We start from the raw sequence: 15,412 nt of genomic DNA, 5'->3' as shown, positions 1-15,412 counted from the left end.
GCTATGACAGGCAACTGTACCATGGGTAGTCTGTATCCTGACCCAGGTCAAAGATTGATAGGAGCATGGACTATGAAAACTCACACCAATAGCTTGCCCATGTCCATCTGTGCCTCCACAGTACTACACAAATATTGGCTGAATGGGCAGTAGCAGAGACCTTAAAACCCCAACTGTTTTGACTACTTCTTATTTAGGGACAATAAAGTGCTGAACTTCAGGGTTAAAAGGTGAGTTAGTGGAGGCGTAAGAGGAGTTGTTACATAACATTAAATGAGAAATAATAAGGTTATTAAAAGTGAGCTGAAAGAATGACATGTTTGAATTAAACTTGGGAAATAAGTTTTATTACTACATATAGGATTTACAGTGAACTGGAAAATTGATAACATTAGTACAGATATTGAAGTAATCTCAGACAGAACTGTAATAATTGTTTTAAATGTAGACAAATATATTTTATAGAAATCTCTAAAGTCTGTGCTCCAACACTTTCACATTCTGATGATGTAGAGGTGCTCTGTGAGGAGTTACAAAATCCGTTCAGTGACGGCAACCACCACCACAAGATGATTGGGGGAAGAAGGGGGGAGGGCTGAGAAATTTAATAAAAAGTAATAGGACAAAAAAACTAAAACGGTTCTTATTCAGTGGGGAACTTTGGATTATAATACAGTTGCTAAGAGGAACACGTTTGCCCTCAACACACCTTCAAAAGAAACAAGCATAAAAGGACTAGATAAGGAAGAAATGAAAGTGAATAAGTTTTGTGAAACAGTAAAGAAATTATTGAATATGTGATGGTTCTAAAGAACTTTTGACGTACGAGATGTAGAATAAAAAAGATAGAAAACTAGAAACAAATACAGTCACTAGGAAGAAATCAGAAATGTGGAATAAGGTAACTTACTTAAGAATTAGGTGACATACCTGATAATAGTTAGCAAACAAGTTCAACGTCTTCAAAAATAGTGGTTATACAGACATAGATGAAAGAGGCAATTATTTGATTAAAGTACTTATATTTACAGCGGAAGATTTTGTAAGTATGTAGAAAAATCATTAGTTTGTCAAATTATGTGGCAGTGTGCAGCTTTGTTTGATGTGTTTCAGATGTCTGAGAGAAATTTTGATTGACAGACGATTTGACAGATATGTGATGTTTTGCAATGCAATGTAAGTGAGAAAGAGTTTTTATTATAGTTTGTCTCATTGCTTCATGAGTTTCCACAACTGTGGAAACTACGACCTAAGGAAAATATGGACGGAAAAAAAGAGCACCAGCAATTACCAAAATGATTAGGGTGTTGTGTCTTTCCTGGGCATATATTCTGCAGCAAGATGTTATGAAGAAAACCAGTATTCCATGCACAACACAAAAGTGGGAGCTGAATGAAATAAAAATAAATTAAAGTTGATGTAATCATCATGTTCAGTGTGCAATGTTTCCTTTATCAGATTTTCATGTGTATATTTTTTTCTGAATTTCAATCATTCCGTGGACCAGCATTTTGTTTTATTTTTCTTCTTTATACATAGTGCTAAAGTCAGTACAAGAAATGCTTTGCGTGTATTGGTAGCAATTCCCACTAGTGTCAAAATACTTCGTTACACGATATGCATAGTGTGACAGCCACTTCAAAAATAAGGCTAAATTTTCCAGAATTTGTTGTAACACCTGCACACTTGTGTGACAAACCCATGGATAGGAGACAGCAAATTTGACCAAGAAGTTATCGTATACAGGGGACTTAATAGGAACATGATAGAATATATTGGATTAGGCTGAAGCACTCTTAAAACGTATATATGTGGAATAAAAAGTTGTGATAAAAGAAACAATAAGAGCGTGAACTAAACGCAACAGAACCTTATGCTCAATAGAGATCACATTTCACCAGTTATGATGAAACTAACAACAGAGAGAAAATTCTACAATCCATCAAATATTTCTTTAAATATTTGTATAGTTCAGTTGATCCAGTCCTGTATCTGATGCTGTTTATGAGCCTGCCATTAACTTTATAACCCCCTAGCTGTGTTTTGAAAACTGCGCAGGTTAAATTGCATGATGGGGCTGCCACCTCTAGGTACTGCAGCCTACTTGATTTTGAGTTCAGAACAGGCACCAGCCTAATCCTGGAAAGGAAGATAATGGTGATGATATTTGTGTAGTTAAAAAGACGAAACAGAAACAGTGGTGGTTAATAATGAAAACAACAATAGCAAAAACTTATGCACTGCCTCTAATGACCTCATCCTTGATGGGACATTAAACACTAATTTCTTTTTCTTTTAATATTTGCAAAAATAACCATTGAATTACACTATATATCTCACATATTGTAACGAGAATTATCCAGCATATCCTGTCATGCATTTACATTGACATAACAACTCAAAAGTGATGTATTCTGTTAAGACAATTTGACAATTAAGCATAAGAGAACAATAATGGTCATACACTGTGTTGTTGCATTGACAGCCACAGTAATTACGTACCCCAGAATGATGTGACATTGTTTTTTAAAATACCAAACAACAGTCATCGTAACTTAGTTCGGTTTTCTTGCCTAAACGTTTATGCCTACTGTAAATAATACCCTGCATTATTATTGCACAGAGATTTGACTTAACAGTCCTGCTTTGTGCCCTAAAATGAGTAGCATTGTGCATAAAATCTTTATCACTGGCCAACCTAAGAAGTATTCTGATCCACCCGCATGCCATTTCCTGCCATTGGTCCATATCTCCATCTTTAATGTCCTCAGCGGCAACAGGATTTAACGCTAATCTTTTTTCCTTGGTTGTTCATATCAGTATAAAAGGCATGTCTACATATGCCCCCTTGTCATAATTTTGCCATTGGTATATCATGTCTTTCTCATCAGAGACAGGGCCCTCCGTGAAACTCGTTTTTTATTTCGGTTATGAATAGCAGCTGCAAAGCTTTTCAAGTTAACAAGGGGACCGATGAGCAGTTGTCCACCTCTGTGAACTACCGTTGGCAAAGCTTAGCCAAGGACAGGTTAACCAGCTAATGGCAGAGCATGCTGCCCATTACAACATGGATAACTGCAGTGCTGCTTCACCCCAAACTCCCCCATCCTCAGCCCCTCCTCTCTGCTTCCCCCTTCCCCCAAATATTCACATGTGAATTGCAAGCTGAGAACATTCCTCCATTACAGTACAGTTCTCCTATCCTCTGTCTCTGAATCAGTATTTAAGGTTGAATAACAAGTAAAATAGATTAAGGAAAGGCAAACCTACATTTCTAGCATTTGTAGACTTAGAGAAAGCTTTTGGCAATGTTGACTGGAATACTCTCTTTCAAATTATGAAAGTGGCAGGGGTAAACTACAGGGAGCAAAAGGCTATTTACAGTTTGTACAGAAACCAGATGGCAGTTAAGAGTCCAGTGATATGAAAGGGAAGCAGTGGTTGGGAAGGGAGTGAAACAGGGTTGGAGCCTATCCCCAATGTTACTCAATCTGTATATTGAGCAAGCAGTAAAGGAAACAAAAGAAAAATTCAGAGTAAAAATCCATGGAGAAGAAATAAAAACTTTGAGATTCGTCGATGACATTGTAATTCTGTCAGAGACAGCAAAGGACTTAGAAGAGCAGTTGAACGGAATGGACAGTGTCTTGAAAGGAGGATATAAGATGAACACCAACAATAGCGGAACAAGGATAATGTAATGTAGTCGAATTAAATCAGGTGATGCTGAGGGTATTAGATTAGGAAATGTGACGCTTAAGGTAGCAAACAAGTTTTTCTATTTAGGGAGCAAAATAACTGATGCTGGTCAAAGTAGAGAGGATATAAAATGTAGGCTGGTAATGGAAAGGAAAGTGTTTCTGAAGAAGAGAAATTTAACATCGAGTATAGATTTAAGTGTGAGGAAGTCTTTTCTGAAAGTATTTGTATGGAGTGTAGCCATGTATGGAAGTGAAACGAGGACGATAAACAATTTAGACAAAAAGAGAATAGAAGCTTTCGAAATGGGGTGCTACAGAAGAATGCTGATGATTAGATGGGTAGATCACATAACTAATGAGGAGGTATTGAATAGAATTGGGGAGAAGAGAAGTTTGTGGCACAACTTGACTAGGAGAAGGGATCGGTTGGTAGGACATGTCCTTAGGCATCAAGGGATCACAAATTTAGCGTTGGAGGGCAGCATGGAGGGTAAAAATCATAGAGGGAGACCAAGAGATGAATACACTAAGCAGATTCAGAAGGATGTAGGTTACAGTAGGTACTGGGAGATGAAGGAGCTTGCACAGGATAGATTAGCATGGAGAGCTGCATCAAACCAGTCTCTGGACTGAAGACAACAACAACGACAACAAGTAAACTGTGTATGTTCAACTGATTTTTGTTTATTTCTAACTAGTTGTCAGATTATTGGGTGATCTTCAGTAAACAACTGACTAAGAGATCGCAAGGATCACTTGTTCATAGGGGAAGTGGGACTTGGTGTGTGCCTTTGTGTTTGCATTTACAATAGAAGATCTAGAACATATTTCATGCTACGTTTGTTGTAGTTTCCTTATAACCTGTGTGTAAATGACAATATACAAAACAGCAACAGCTATTTGTGACAGTCAGTAAATATGTTTTCTGGGACCATTTTTGTTGAGTAATGTCTATTAGTTAAGTGTAAAAATGTTTTCAATTACTTTAGTTGGTATGGACAAAAACTTTAACATTTTACATTTTTCTGCAGATGAAATCTGATGACAGTCTTGACCTGTTGGAGACAGCCTTTTCTTCATCTCTACCAGATTTTATTCAGGAAAACCTTCATATTCATCATTCTGTGCCACTATATTTGAGTGGCATTACTCAGTATTTATTCAATCGACAGACATTGATGACAACGACATCATGACGGTGTAGACTGCAGCTGCCTTAGTGTAAATGCATGAGTAAACATGTTGTTTAACTGTCATGTTAACATGATTGAAATAATAGCTCAGAGAGCTACTGTGAAACTGAAAGTAAAAAAAGGAGAGGAGGAGCTTATTGGATAAGAGCAAGGGTTAATATACGTGATCATACTTGGTGATTGTAGAAACAATCAATTTAAGTTCCCATATCATTCTTCTTCCAAAACTTGACTGAGAAATTAAAAATGTCAGTTTGGGCTCCCCTCTTAAGTGATACTTCAGCTTCACTTGTGGTCTCATTTGTGTGTCAAAGGTGGCCTTCCTTTGTGCCTGTTTTGATATTCCAAAAATTGTAATGAATGTGTTTGTACATACAGACAATTGCTGCAGTTGTCACAATATATTTATTTTTATTGTATCTTTTAGTCTTTTTCCATGCTATTTCCCCAACTTTATATTCCTATCAAAACTTCCTACCAATAATAGAGTATCATTCAAAGAGAAATGACATAATGAACATGTAATTATACACATTGTAAGAAAATGATGGTGATTTAAATATTATTTGATAAATGAAAGTACATAGTGGTAATCATTATTAACTGATGAATTTCTACTAAGTATTACTTAGCAAACATTTATCTCGGGTTACCTATTTTCTTTTTTGAAGAATTAAAAATATTATTACCTACATTAAAAAACATTATTACAGTATCATATGCAGAATTTTTAAGCTACTATTTATTTGTAATACTCTCTTCTCTTTGTATGATTAACATTTTGTACATTCTTTTATGTTGCCTAGCTTACACTTTATCTTTCTGTTCAGTATTCTGTGCATATTTGTCTCTCTAATTTTCTGATAAATTAACTTTCAATGGCAGAATCCTGAATTTGACTTGCTAGATTAAAATAATTTTGTGACTGACCTCTCAATGAAGTGAGTGGTACTGAACATGTACCTGAGAATTTCAGTTATTTCTTAAGTGCCACATGCTCACTGTTATCTGTTTTGGTAAATGTTGAATCTTGTCAGTTGGGGGCTGCCTGCAGCTACTGCAGTCTGTCAGTCACAAAATTATTTTATTCAAGCTGTAACTGTTCTGTTTATTTCCACATGTTCCAGTGGTTCCTTATCTTCTCTTGATAGTCCTTTTGTTCACAAGAATATAGTTGCAGTTTTCATTTGTGGTTATCGACCTAAAGTTAATATCTGGTCACATGATCAGGGATTTCATAGTTTTAAATGATAGAGTATATCATTTCCAAGCCAGTAGGAATGGGTGATCAAAGAAGTAATTTGATCCAGATTTCAATCCAGAGAGTAATTTTATGCTCTTTCATTGCTGTTCAGCAGACTGCCATAGTCATTGACAATCTGAACTGTGCAGGTGCTGTCATATCACTTCTGGGGGCAGATTTATGATGGAGAAGGAGGGGGGGGGGGGGGGGTGGATTGCCCCAAATCTGAGCACAGTGTAGCTCCATGGAATGCTTTCACTGCATGGAGTTTTCAGAGGGTTTCTCATGATAACAGAAATGTTCTGGTCATAATTTTGCCAAATTTAGTTACACAAGTTTTATTCTGATACATGACAATGTCAAGGAATGTTGTACTAAGTTTAATAGAGGCTGAACCAGTGTGAAACAAGCCAGCTATTCTGCAGTTACAGAGACAGTTAAGAAGACTACATGTTTAATAGACTATGGTAGTAGCTTAAACTTGCAAGTCGGTCTTGCACACTCTAAAAGGAACAAGACAGGCCCAAAAAGGCCCTTATGCAATGTGTTGTTGTCAATCCCAAAGGTTCACAGACAAAATTTTGTCATTTTAGCAGAGGCATGTGTGATTTCATGGCAGCAACTGTGCTACAGTAATAGCTGATCAGCATTTGTTGATTTCAAAGTCACTCATGAGGATTTAGTCCAAGCACATGTGATTTTTTTTTTAAAAAAAGTTTTTTCAGTAGTTTAGTACAAGTCAGACAACTAATTTGTATGAATACATGGTGTCATGGCAGTTTGACTAAATATAATATTCTCATGTTTCCAGCCAAGTCAAGAGATTATACTTCCACAAGCTTTCATCCAAGTATTCCTCAACCGGTGTCAACTGGTAAATGAATGCCATGTGCTTACTGCCCTGTCCTTATTTAGCCATGGTATTGGCTGTGACATCAGCAGTACTTTGTCCATTGTCACATAAGACATTTTTTTCTGTCCCTCATTCACCATGACCACTTACAGTTGTGATACTGGGTTCCATCCTGTGCTCAAATGCGAAGTGCAATCTTTATTGATGGTGTTATCAGGTATTTTGATCTATGTAATCACTTTATTATGCCGTCCCAGGAACCATTCACCTTTGTGGTGATAGAGGTGTCATTGAATGCAACTTTGCATCCATTTTTTCAGTACACGTTTGGCTTCTGCCAATTTCTCCTGATAGTGTAATCACAGCCTGGTTTTCTGTGTGCATGGTCCACCCAGATGTATTACTGTCAAGTCTCATACATCGAATTTTTATAAATGCTAGAAGCTCTGAGGCATACATTATTGTTAATAGGCCTTGTGAATTGGCATATTTTAGCTGGAGACTGAAAATTGAGTTGATATCCAGGAGTCAGTTAATCTTCCCTGTAATTGAAACACACAATAGCAAAAATGCTATCTTTTTAACTGTCCTCCTCAACAGTGTTCTATTTGCAGGTTCCTCCTGAAATGAAATGCTTGTGATATCTTTAAATGTGAACATTTTAGGTTAGGCTTTACTGTGAAACAAAAAGTTTACTGTTACCAGTCACTGTTTATTTATCTCCACGACGCGTTTCAAAGGTTTAACCTCTATCATCAGGTGGATTTACGTTTGTTAGTATGAAACTTGTGTGTGTGTGTGTGTGTGTGTGTGTGTGTGTGTGTGTGTGTGTGTGTTGTGTTTTAAGATTTTTTGGAGGAACTTGTGGCACTGTCTAGTGGAAAAACACTATTTCAGAACATGGTTTTGGGTTTCTTTTGACAAAAAATTAAACGTGTATCTAATGGTATACATAAAAATAAGTAAAATAAAGTACCTCCAGTGGTCACAAGTTCCTTTCACTGTCATAACACATCACATGTATACTCTCATATTTTGTAAACAAATATGGCGTCAGAAACCATTGGGTGTATGGATCGTATAGCAGAAGAGAAAGCATTATGACAAAGTACAAACAATATACGTCCTAACAACATTATTACAGAATAAAATTTTTAAGGGATTTGGAGGTGTTATTTGAGGTGTTGAATACATTCATTGGAATAAATACCTCAGATGGTATAGAAATGCAATTCTGACAGGTTAAAATAGCTTAACCAATTCATACTCATTTATACAATCAGGTGAAGTGTTACAAACTTTATGTACAATAATCATATTGGCCACAGTGGTAAAATTATACACAAATTAAAATTTTGGTTGGGATTCATAGATAGATATGAAAGGTTGGAGGCACATGGAGAGCGAGAGAAAGAGAAAGTGAGCGGGGGAGAGAGGGTGGAAAGAGTGATTTTATGAGAGCAAACTTTACAAGGCAAGGGTCTTAAGATTATATCTGTTACTGCCTAAAGGTTGCAGTAATACATTGGTTAATGCTTAAAAATATGCAGATGGATGTGCAATTTGTGCCAGTGGGTGATGTACATATAGTTCCAAGCTGACAAGTGGTACAAGCTATTGGTGTTATGATATATCTGTAAATGAGGTCAATCTCTTGTACACTCGGGGGCTGTCTTGGTAACATAACTAAATATTTATGGTAAATGGTAGGGTGTGTGTGTGTGTGTGTGTGTGTGTGTGTGTGTGTGTGTGTGTGTGTGTGTGTGTGTGGGCGCGCGCGCGCTTTGCATGTTTTAATGATGTAGGCAACTGCTGAAAACAGAGATGATACTATTGTAAATATTTTCATTTTTGTCATTTAAGATGGATTCAGGTTGTTTTGTTTGTATATTTGGAGTGTTCCAAGGATGTCTAGGTTTCTGCCTTTGGGTGGTTGTGTAGGATGCTGATACTTGTGTTGTTAACATGGTGTTTTATTTCATGCAGGTGGGTGGCTATTGCTGACGTGTGGTATTTTTTTGTTTTTTGGTGCTGCCATGTGCTCTTTGAATAATCTCAAATGATCTGCGTGTGTGGTCTATGTAGAAGCAGTCACAGTCCAAACATTCAATTTTGTGCACACCTGTGTGTGTAATGCAGTGGGTTTCGTGTGCAGATGATGTGGGGTAACTTCTGTCCTATCTTGTTGTCTGTGGTAAAGGATATGCTTATGCCTTTTCATTTGAAGACATTGGCAATCTGATATGAAATGTTACATAGAAAGGGGTGTGTATGGAAGATGTTATTTTCTTTTTGTTTTTTATGTTGCGATTGCTCTTTGCCATTATTATTGTGCATTTCAGGATGTCGACTATGGAGCTGTTATAACCATTTGCAATAGCTGTTTGTTTTATTATTTCAATTTCTTGATCACATTTGTCTTCAGAGTGTGGTAGTTGGATAGCTCTATTGATCATGTACCGGATTGCTGCCATTTTGTGGGCTGTGGGATGATAAGAGGAGTTGTGGATTGTAATATGTGTTGTGGTAGGCTTCCTATAAATTTCAAACTGATATCTGTTATTCCTTATTCTAATGGTAAGGTTTAAGAAATTTGTACTGTCATCTGTTTGGTGTTCAACTGTGAATTTTATGCTTTCATGGGAGTTGTTGAATAACTGGTTCAACTCACTGATATCATCTGTGGTGCCTTTGATTAAAATGATGGTATCATCTACATATCTGTAGTAGTAGATGATATTTTTGTAGAGGTTGTGATTCGATTTCAGGATTTTGTCTTTTAAGTTACTTACAAATATTTCAGCTAGCAGTCCTGAACGATTTGAGGCCATTGCCAGACCATCTGTTTGCTTGTAGATTTTATGGTTAAATTTAAAATAGTTGTGTGAAAGTGTGAATTCAAACAGGTCCATTAGTTCAGTTATGTGGGTGAAAGGATTTTTTCGTGCTTTTGCAGGTTGGCATTGATTATCTGTAGTGTGGGATCTATTGGCAAAGATAAATAAAGGTTTTGTATGTCAAATGAGGCAAGTGTGGCTCCAGCAGGTACATCTATATTTTTGACATGTTGTGTAAATCCTGTTGTGTTTTTAAGTGTTCTCTCGTTATTGAATGTGTATGCCTCTTTGAGAATTTTGAAGAGCATTTTGCTGAGTTTGAATGTTGGGCTGTTCCTACTGTTCACTATAGATAGGCCTCATGGGGCTCCCATCTTTGTGTATCTTAGGTTGTGATCTAAAGCAAGGTGCTTGTGGGCTCATTGTTACAATATTTCTTGCTTCTTGGATGGTGAGTAGAAAGCTGATGTTGTTTGAAATGTGTTTAATCTCCTTTTGTATTCTGGCTGTTGGATCTTTATGTATCTCTGTTATGTTGTTGGTTTGGAAGAAGTCTAAAGTTTTTTTCTATATTTGTTGCTCCATTCATTACAACAGTTGTGTTACCCTTGTCAGCTTTTCAAATTATTGCATTATTCTTGTTTAATTTAGTTTTAATGGTATGTGTAAGGACTTCTTCTTTTTTCTTACATCTAACAGATATAATCTTAAGACCCCTTGTCTTGTAAGTTTGCTCTCATACAATCACTCTTTCCACCCAATCTCTCTCCCTCTCACTTCCTCGTTCTCTTTCTCCCCCTCTGCCTCCAGCCTTTCATATCTATCTGTGAATCCCAACCAAAATTGTTATTTGTGTATAATTTTACCACTGTAGCCAATATGATTATTGTACATAAAGTTCATAACACTTCACCTGATTGTATGAATGAGTATGAAGTTTAAGCTATTTTCACTTGTCAGAATTGGATTTATATACCACCTAAGGTATTTATTCCAACGAATGTATTCAACACCTCAAACAACACTACAAATCCCTCAAAAAAATTTATTCTGTAATAATGTTGTTAGGACATATATTCTTTGTACTTTGTGATAATTTTTTCTCATCTGCTATACGATCCATGCATCCAGTAGTTTCCGACGCCATATTTGTTTACAAAATATGAGCGTATACATGTGATGTGTTACGACAGTGAAAGGAACCTGTGACAACTGGAGGTACTTTATTTTACTTATTTTTATGTTTACCATTAGATACACATTTAATTTTTTGTCAAAAGAAACCCAAAACCATGTTCTGAAATAGTGTTTTGTTTCCCCGCTAGACAGTGGCACAAGTTCCTGCAAAAAATTGTAACACAACACACACACAAATGCCATATTAACAAACGTAAATCCACCTGTGATGAAGGGTTAAACCTTTGAAACGCGCTGTGGAGATTAATAAACTTGTGATATCTGTTTAACATTTATTATTGTAGCCATTTTCACAGAAAACATTTTGTAGGTGGTCCAGTTCTTGGGGAAAGTTTTTGACAACAGAGATAGATGAAAACTCTTGCACGGATAAAGAACTCTTGCTCGGATAAAGAATTGATGTGTCTGGAAGCCCAAGATGATTTTCTTCACATTGTGAGCATCTTCGCTATTGTGAGAAATTGAAGGGGGCTGAATATGCATTGAAAAATGGAAACAAAATTGCATTCAAAGACATCCCCATCATCACAAAGGCTAACAGTTATTGGGATAATTTAATTAAAGAAGCTACAGAGATGAAAATATCTGATCACACCATCACAGAACACAGCAGGTTGCAGCTGAGCACACTAAGGAAGCTGGCCATCATGATGTTAATGTGGGCACAGCAGGTGTAAGACAAAAACATTGTCTCACACAGCAGTGGACTGAGTGTTGATGATATCACAGCCAATACAATTGTGGATGCTTGTCCCCAATATTAAAGAGGAATAAATGTTGTCTTTGTTACCTGGTATCTGTGCGCCCTTTAAATGACCTTGGCCATGTTCCTGCGCAAACTCACTAGGTGGCATGGCTGTGCATAGCAACATACTGTTTGGATTCTTGGACCATTGGATGTGGTGACACAGTGGATGTTGATTGTCAGCAAAGGGTGAACATCAAGTTCTGCATTAAGTTCAGGAAAACCCCTCATAAACATGGTCAGTGATTAAGCAAGCATGTCCTGGCAAGACACTTTCAAGTGCCATAAAAGGTTTCGGTGGAGACAGAGATTCAGTGCAAGACAATCCCAGAACCGGTCGCCTGTCTACAATGCAAACCAATGCAAACATGGAATGTGTAAGACAGTTACTGCAAGAAGACCATTATATAACTGCAATATCAGAACAACTTAATTTGAATAGTGATGTATGTCATAAGATTTTACATAAAGATTTAGGGAAACGTAAACTTTTGTCCTTCACACTGTAACAGGCAAACAGAAATACAAAAGACAAATAATTTCTGCCGAGCTATTGGATAGAGCCAGACATGTTCCCACATTTCTGTCAAACATTATTGGTGGGAATGAAAGTTGGTGCTATCAGCATGCAGGCTTTCAAATAAAAAAGAATGTGATGAGGGTGTGGTGGCCCTCAACTACATACCTACAGACTCAGAGTTGAAATATTAAAAGTTTTGGCTGGTTTAGTTGTATAGGGGCTGGGATACATAGTTGGTGCATTACAATCCAAATACTGCTGAGTATACAATATAAATAGACACATGAATCGAATGGTCGAAGGTTCCTATCACTCGGCAATTGCGAATTTTTAATGCAACATAGTAATTTATAAATGACAGATTGCAATTAAATAAAATCTGCAGGTACTATCTTAACAACTTTAAATGATGAGTATGATAGCAGAAGTACCTTTTAGAATGCCATTTATTACTGCAAACACTTATTGGTGCCCATGGTCCAGCAATTAAATAAAATATAAGTTGAATAACAGGGAAACAATGGATTCCTACTTCACGTAATTAGTTATGAACAACAACATAGCTCATGAGATATTCACTTCTAAACTCGTACTACGTCTTCGCTGCAGAAGCCACGGAAATCTCACAGGTGCACGTCAGCACTACGAAATATTTCTATCTCCCACTACCACACGCAAAACTGCTACACTCTCCAAGTCTTTCCCGCGACTGCGGGTCCGTCGCACCGTACTGTCCAGGACTCTTTCGTGTCTTCTCCCGTACTGTACTCTCATTGCCATCCAGTCTCCCCATTCACGAGTGCTGTGATTGGCTAGAGCGCTCCCGCCATGTCTTCAAGCCAACGCACACTCACAAACATAATGAAGCACGTTCAAAATACTGCATTTACATTTAAATAACTTGAAATTAAATAAATATTCCTACTTCTGGACCATAAACACGCTCTGACACACATTATTAAATAAATAAACAAATTCAATAAACATATATCAGAGGAATAGAACAGAAGTAAGCCAGTAGTCTAATGTCCCAGTGCTTTCTAAAACACAGTAAATAACTGACCAATTTCTTCATGAATAGTATATATTGGATATAAACAAAGACATAGATGAATAAATATATTTATAAGCATGCTGCTACTGTTTTTTTGTGTAACTGTGGAGTACTTATGGCCTGACGCGATTAATAGTAATCGGCCACTTTGACCTCCAATAATTCAGGTACTATTCAAGTTACACATGTGTAATTTGTACCAATTTAGGTTTACACTAATAGCTTTCTAAAGACATGTCAATCGAGTAAATTGGATGAACCATTTAATTTTGGAAATTCATTTAAGGTTTCACAAAGTCCACCATCTTTGGCACTCCTGGCATGTCTCCATTGACACAGCGTCACGATGGGATTCCCAGTCACACGGGCTGGCCTGGACCTTGGCTAACGTTCAGCACCACGCAGCTGCCGATGAGCTGCGGCCCGCCGAGAGGCCCTAGCGTGGCCACGCCAACTCCCAACTTAGAATATTTTCAGGGCGCCACAACTCACCTGTTACCTCACAAGCATGACCATCGCATGAAGCGTCAAAGTGCTGAATGTTGGAGTACTGGATCACCAGCCAAAAAACAAAAAATTCAAATGACAACCTTCCAGAACAAATATCATGTTGACTGCATTCTTTCATCATGAATTTGTTCCTTCAGGTCAAACAATGTACCAAACTCTTTACATCAAAGTCTTGAAATGTTGGCTACAAGCAGTTTGATGTGGCTGCCCGGATTTTTGGCATTCTCAGGAATAGTTCTTATTGGATAACAATGAAAGACCACACACTACTTTATTTGCTACCAAGTATCTGGCCAGACATTCTGTTATTGCCATCGCACATCCACCATATTTGCCTGACCTCTCAGTTTACAATTTTTTCTTGTTTCTGCGAGTGAAAAGGCAACTGAAAGGAAAGCTTCATCAGGATATCAAAGACATCCAATGGGCTGTGACAGATAAGCTTACAGTCATTGCAGTTGAAAATTTCCCTGCTTGCTTCCAAGACCTCCAGAAACATTGGCAACTGAATATAAGTCGCCAAGGGGACAACTTTGATAGGTGCTAGGATCATTACTTGGTACGTGTAATTTTCTGTTATATTAAAAAAAAAAAAAAAAAAAAAAAAAAAAAAAAAAAAAAAAAACACGCACACAACCCTATCCTGGAACTTTTCTGACAAAGGGAATAGATTTACACCTGTAGAATGTGAGGAATAGTCTTAGGTCAAACACAGTGATGCATCTTAAACAGAATTGACCTCATCCTTTCCAACCAGTGTAGATTCTGAAAACACTGGTCATGCAAAACTCAGTTCTCTTGTTCTGCACAAATAATTATTTGTGAAAGGATAACTGTATGGGGTATCAAACAAAGTTTTTGACTGGGTTGATTTCATGGCATGCAGCACATTACTTGGATGGAACCTAATCAACAGATATAGAAGTAACTTCAGCATAACTCAAGGGGAAATATATTAGGATCCTTGCTGTTCATGTTGTGTATTAATGATATGGCAGACAATATTATTAGTAACCTTGGATGGTGCAATGTTCTGAAATGAAGTACTGTGAAAAATGCTGCAAAAATATTTTTCTCTCTCCTTAAGAAGATTTCAAACTGATGCAAAGATTGGCAACTTCCTTTAATTACTCAGAAATGTAAAATTGTGAACTTCAGAAAATGCAAAAATGTAATATCCTATGGCTACAATTTCAAACAGTCACAGTTGAAGTCACTTAACTTGTACAAATACCTGCATGTGACAATTTATAACAATATGGGATGGAATGATTACATAGGCTCAGTTATAGGTAAAGTAGGTGACTGGTGACAGTTCATTGGTAGGATACTGTGAAAATGCAGTAAGTCTAAAAGGAGCCGGCTTACAAAACACTCGTGCAACTGAGAATATTGCTAAAGCGTGAGGGACCCAGTCCAAATAGGACTAACAGGGGACACTGAATGTGCACAAAAAGGAGCAATAGAAATTTTTACTGGTTGGTTTGAACCATTGGAGAGCATTCTGAAGATGCTGAAAATCTTCAACTAGCAGACACTGTAAAAAAATGCCAGCTATC

General features: G+C 37.1%; 1 protein-coding gene across 1 annotated transcript in view; it reads left to right on the top strand.

Moving 5' to 3' along the window:
- Positions 1–5,313, top strand: part of LOC124622027 (mitotic spindle assembly checkpoint protein MAD1) — a 104,011-nt gene extending 98,698 nt beyond the window's left edge. The window contains exon 12 of the mRNA XM_047147583.1: positions 4,733–5,313. Coding sequence (XP_047003539.1) covers positions 4,733–4,897 — 165 coding nt within the window. The 3' untranslated portion in view covers positions 4,898–5,313. The remainder of the gene's footprint in view (positions 1–4,732) is intronic.
- Positions 5,314–15,412: the final 10,099 nt, after the last annotated feature.

This window comes from Schistocerca americana, chromosome 7 (genome assembly GCF_021461395.2).
Source record: "Schistocerca americana isolate TAMUIC-IGC-003095 chromosome 7, iqSchAmer2.1, whole genome shotgun sequence".
In the NCBI taxonomy this organism is placed as follows: domain Eukaryota; kingdom Metazoa; phylum Arthropoda; class Insecta; order Orthoptera; family Acrididae; genus Schistocerca; species Schistocerca americana.
Note: the sequence above shows the minus strand (reverse complement) of the source record. Positions and strands in the feature narration are given on the sequence as shown.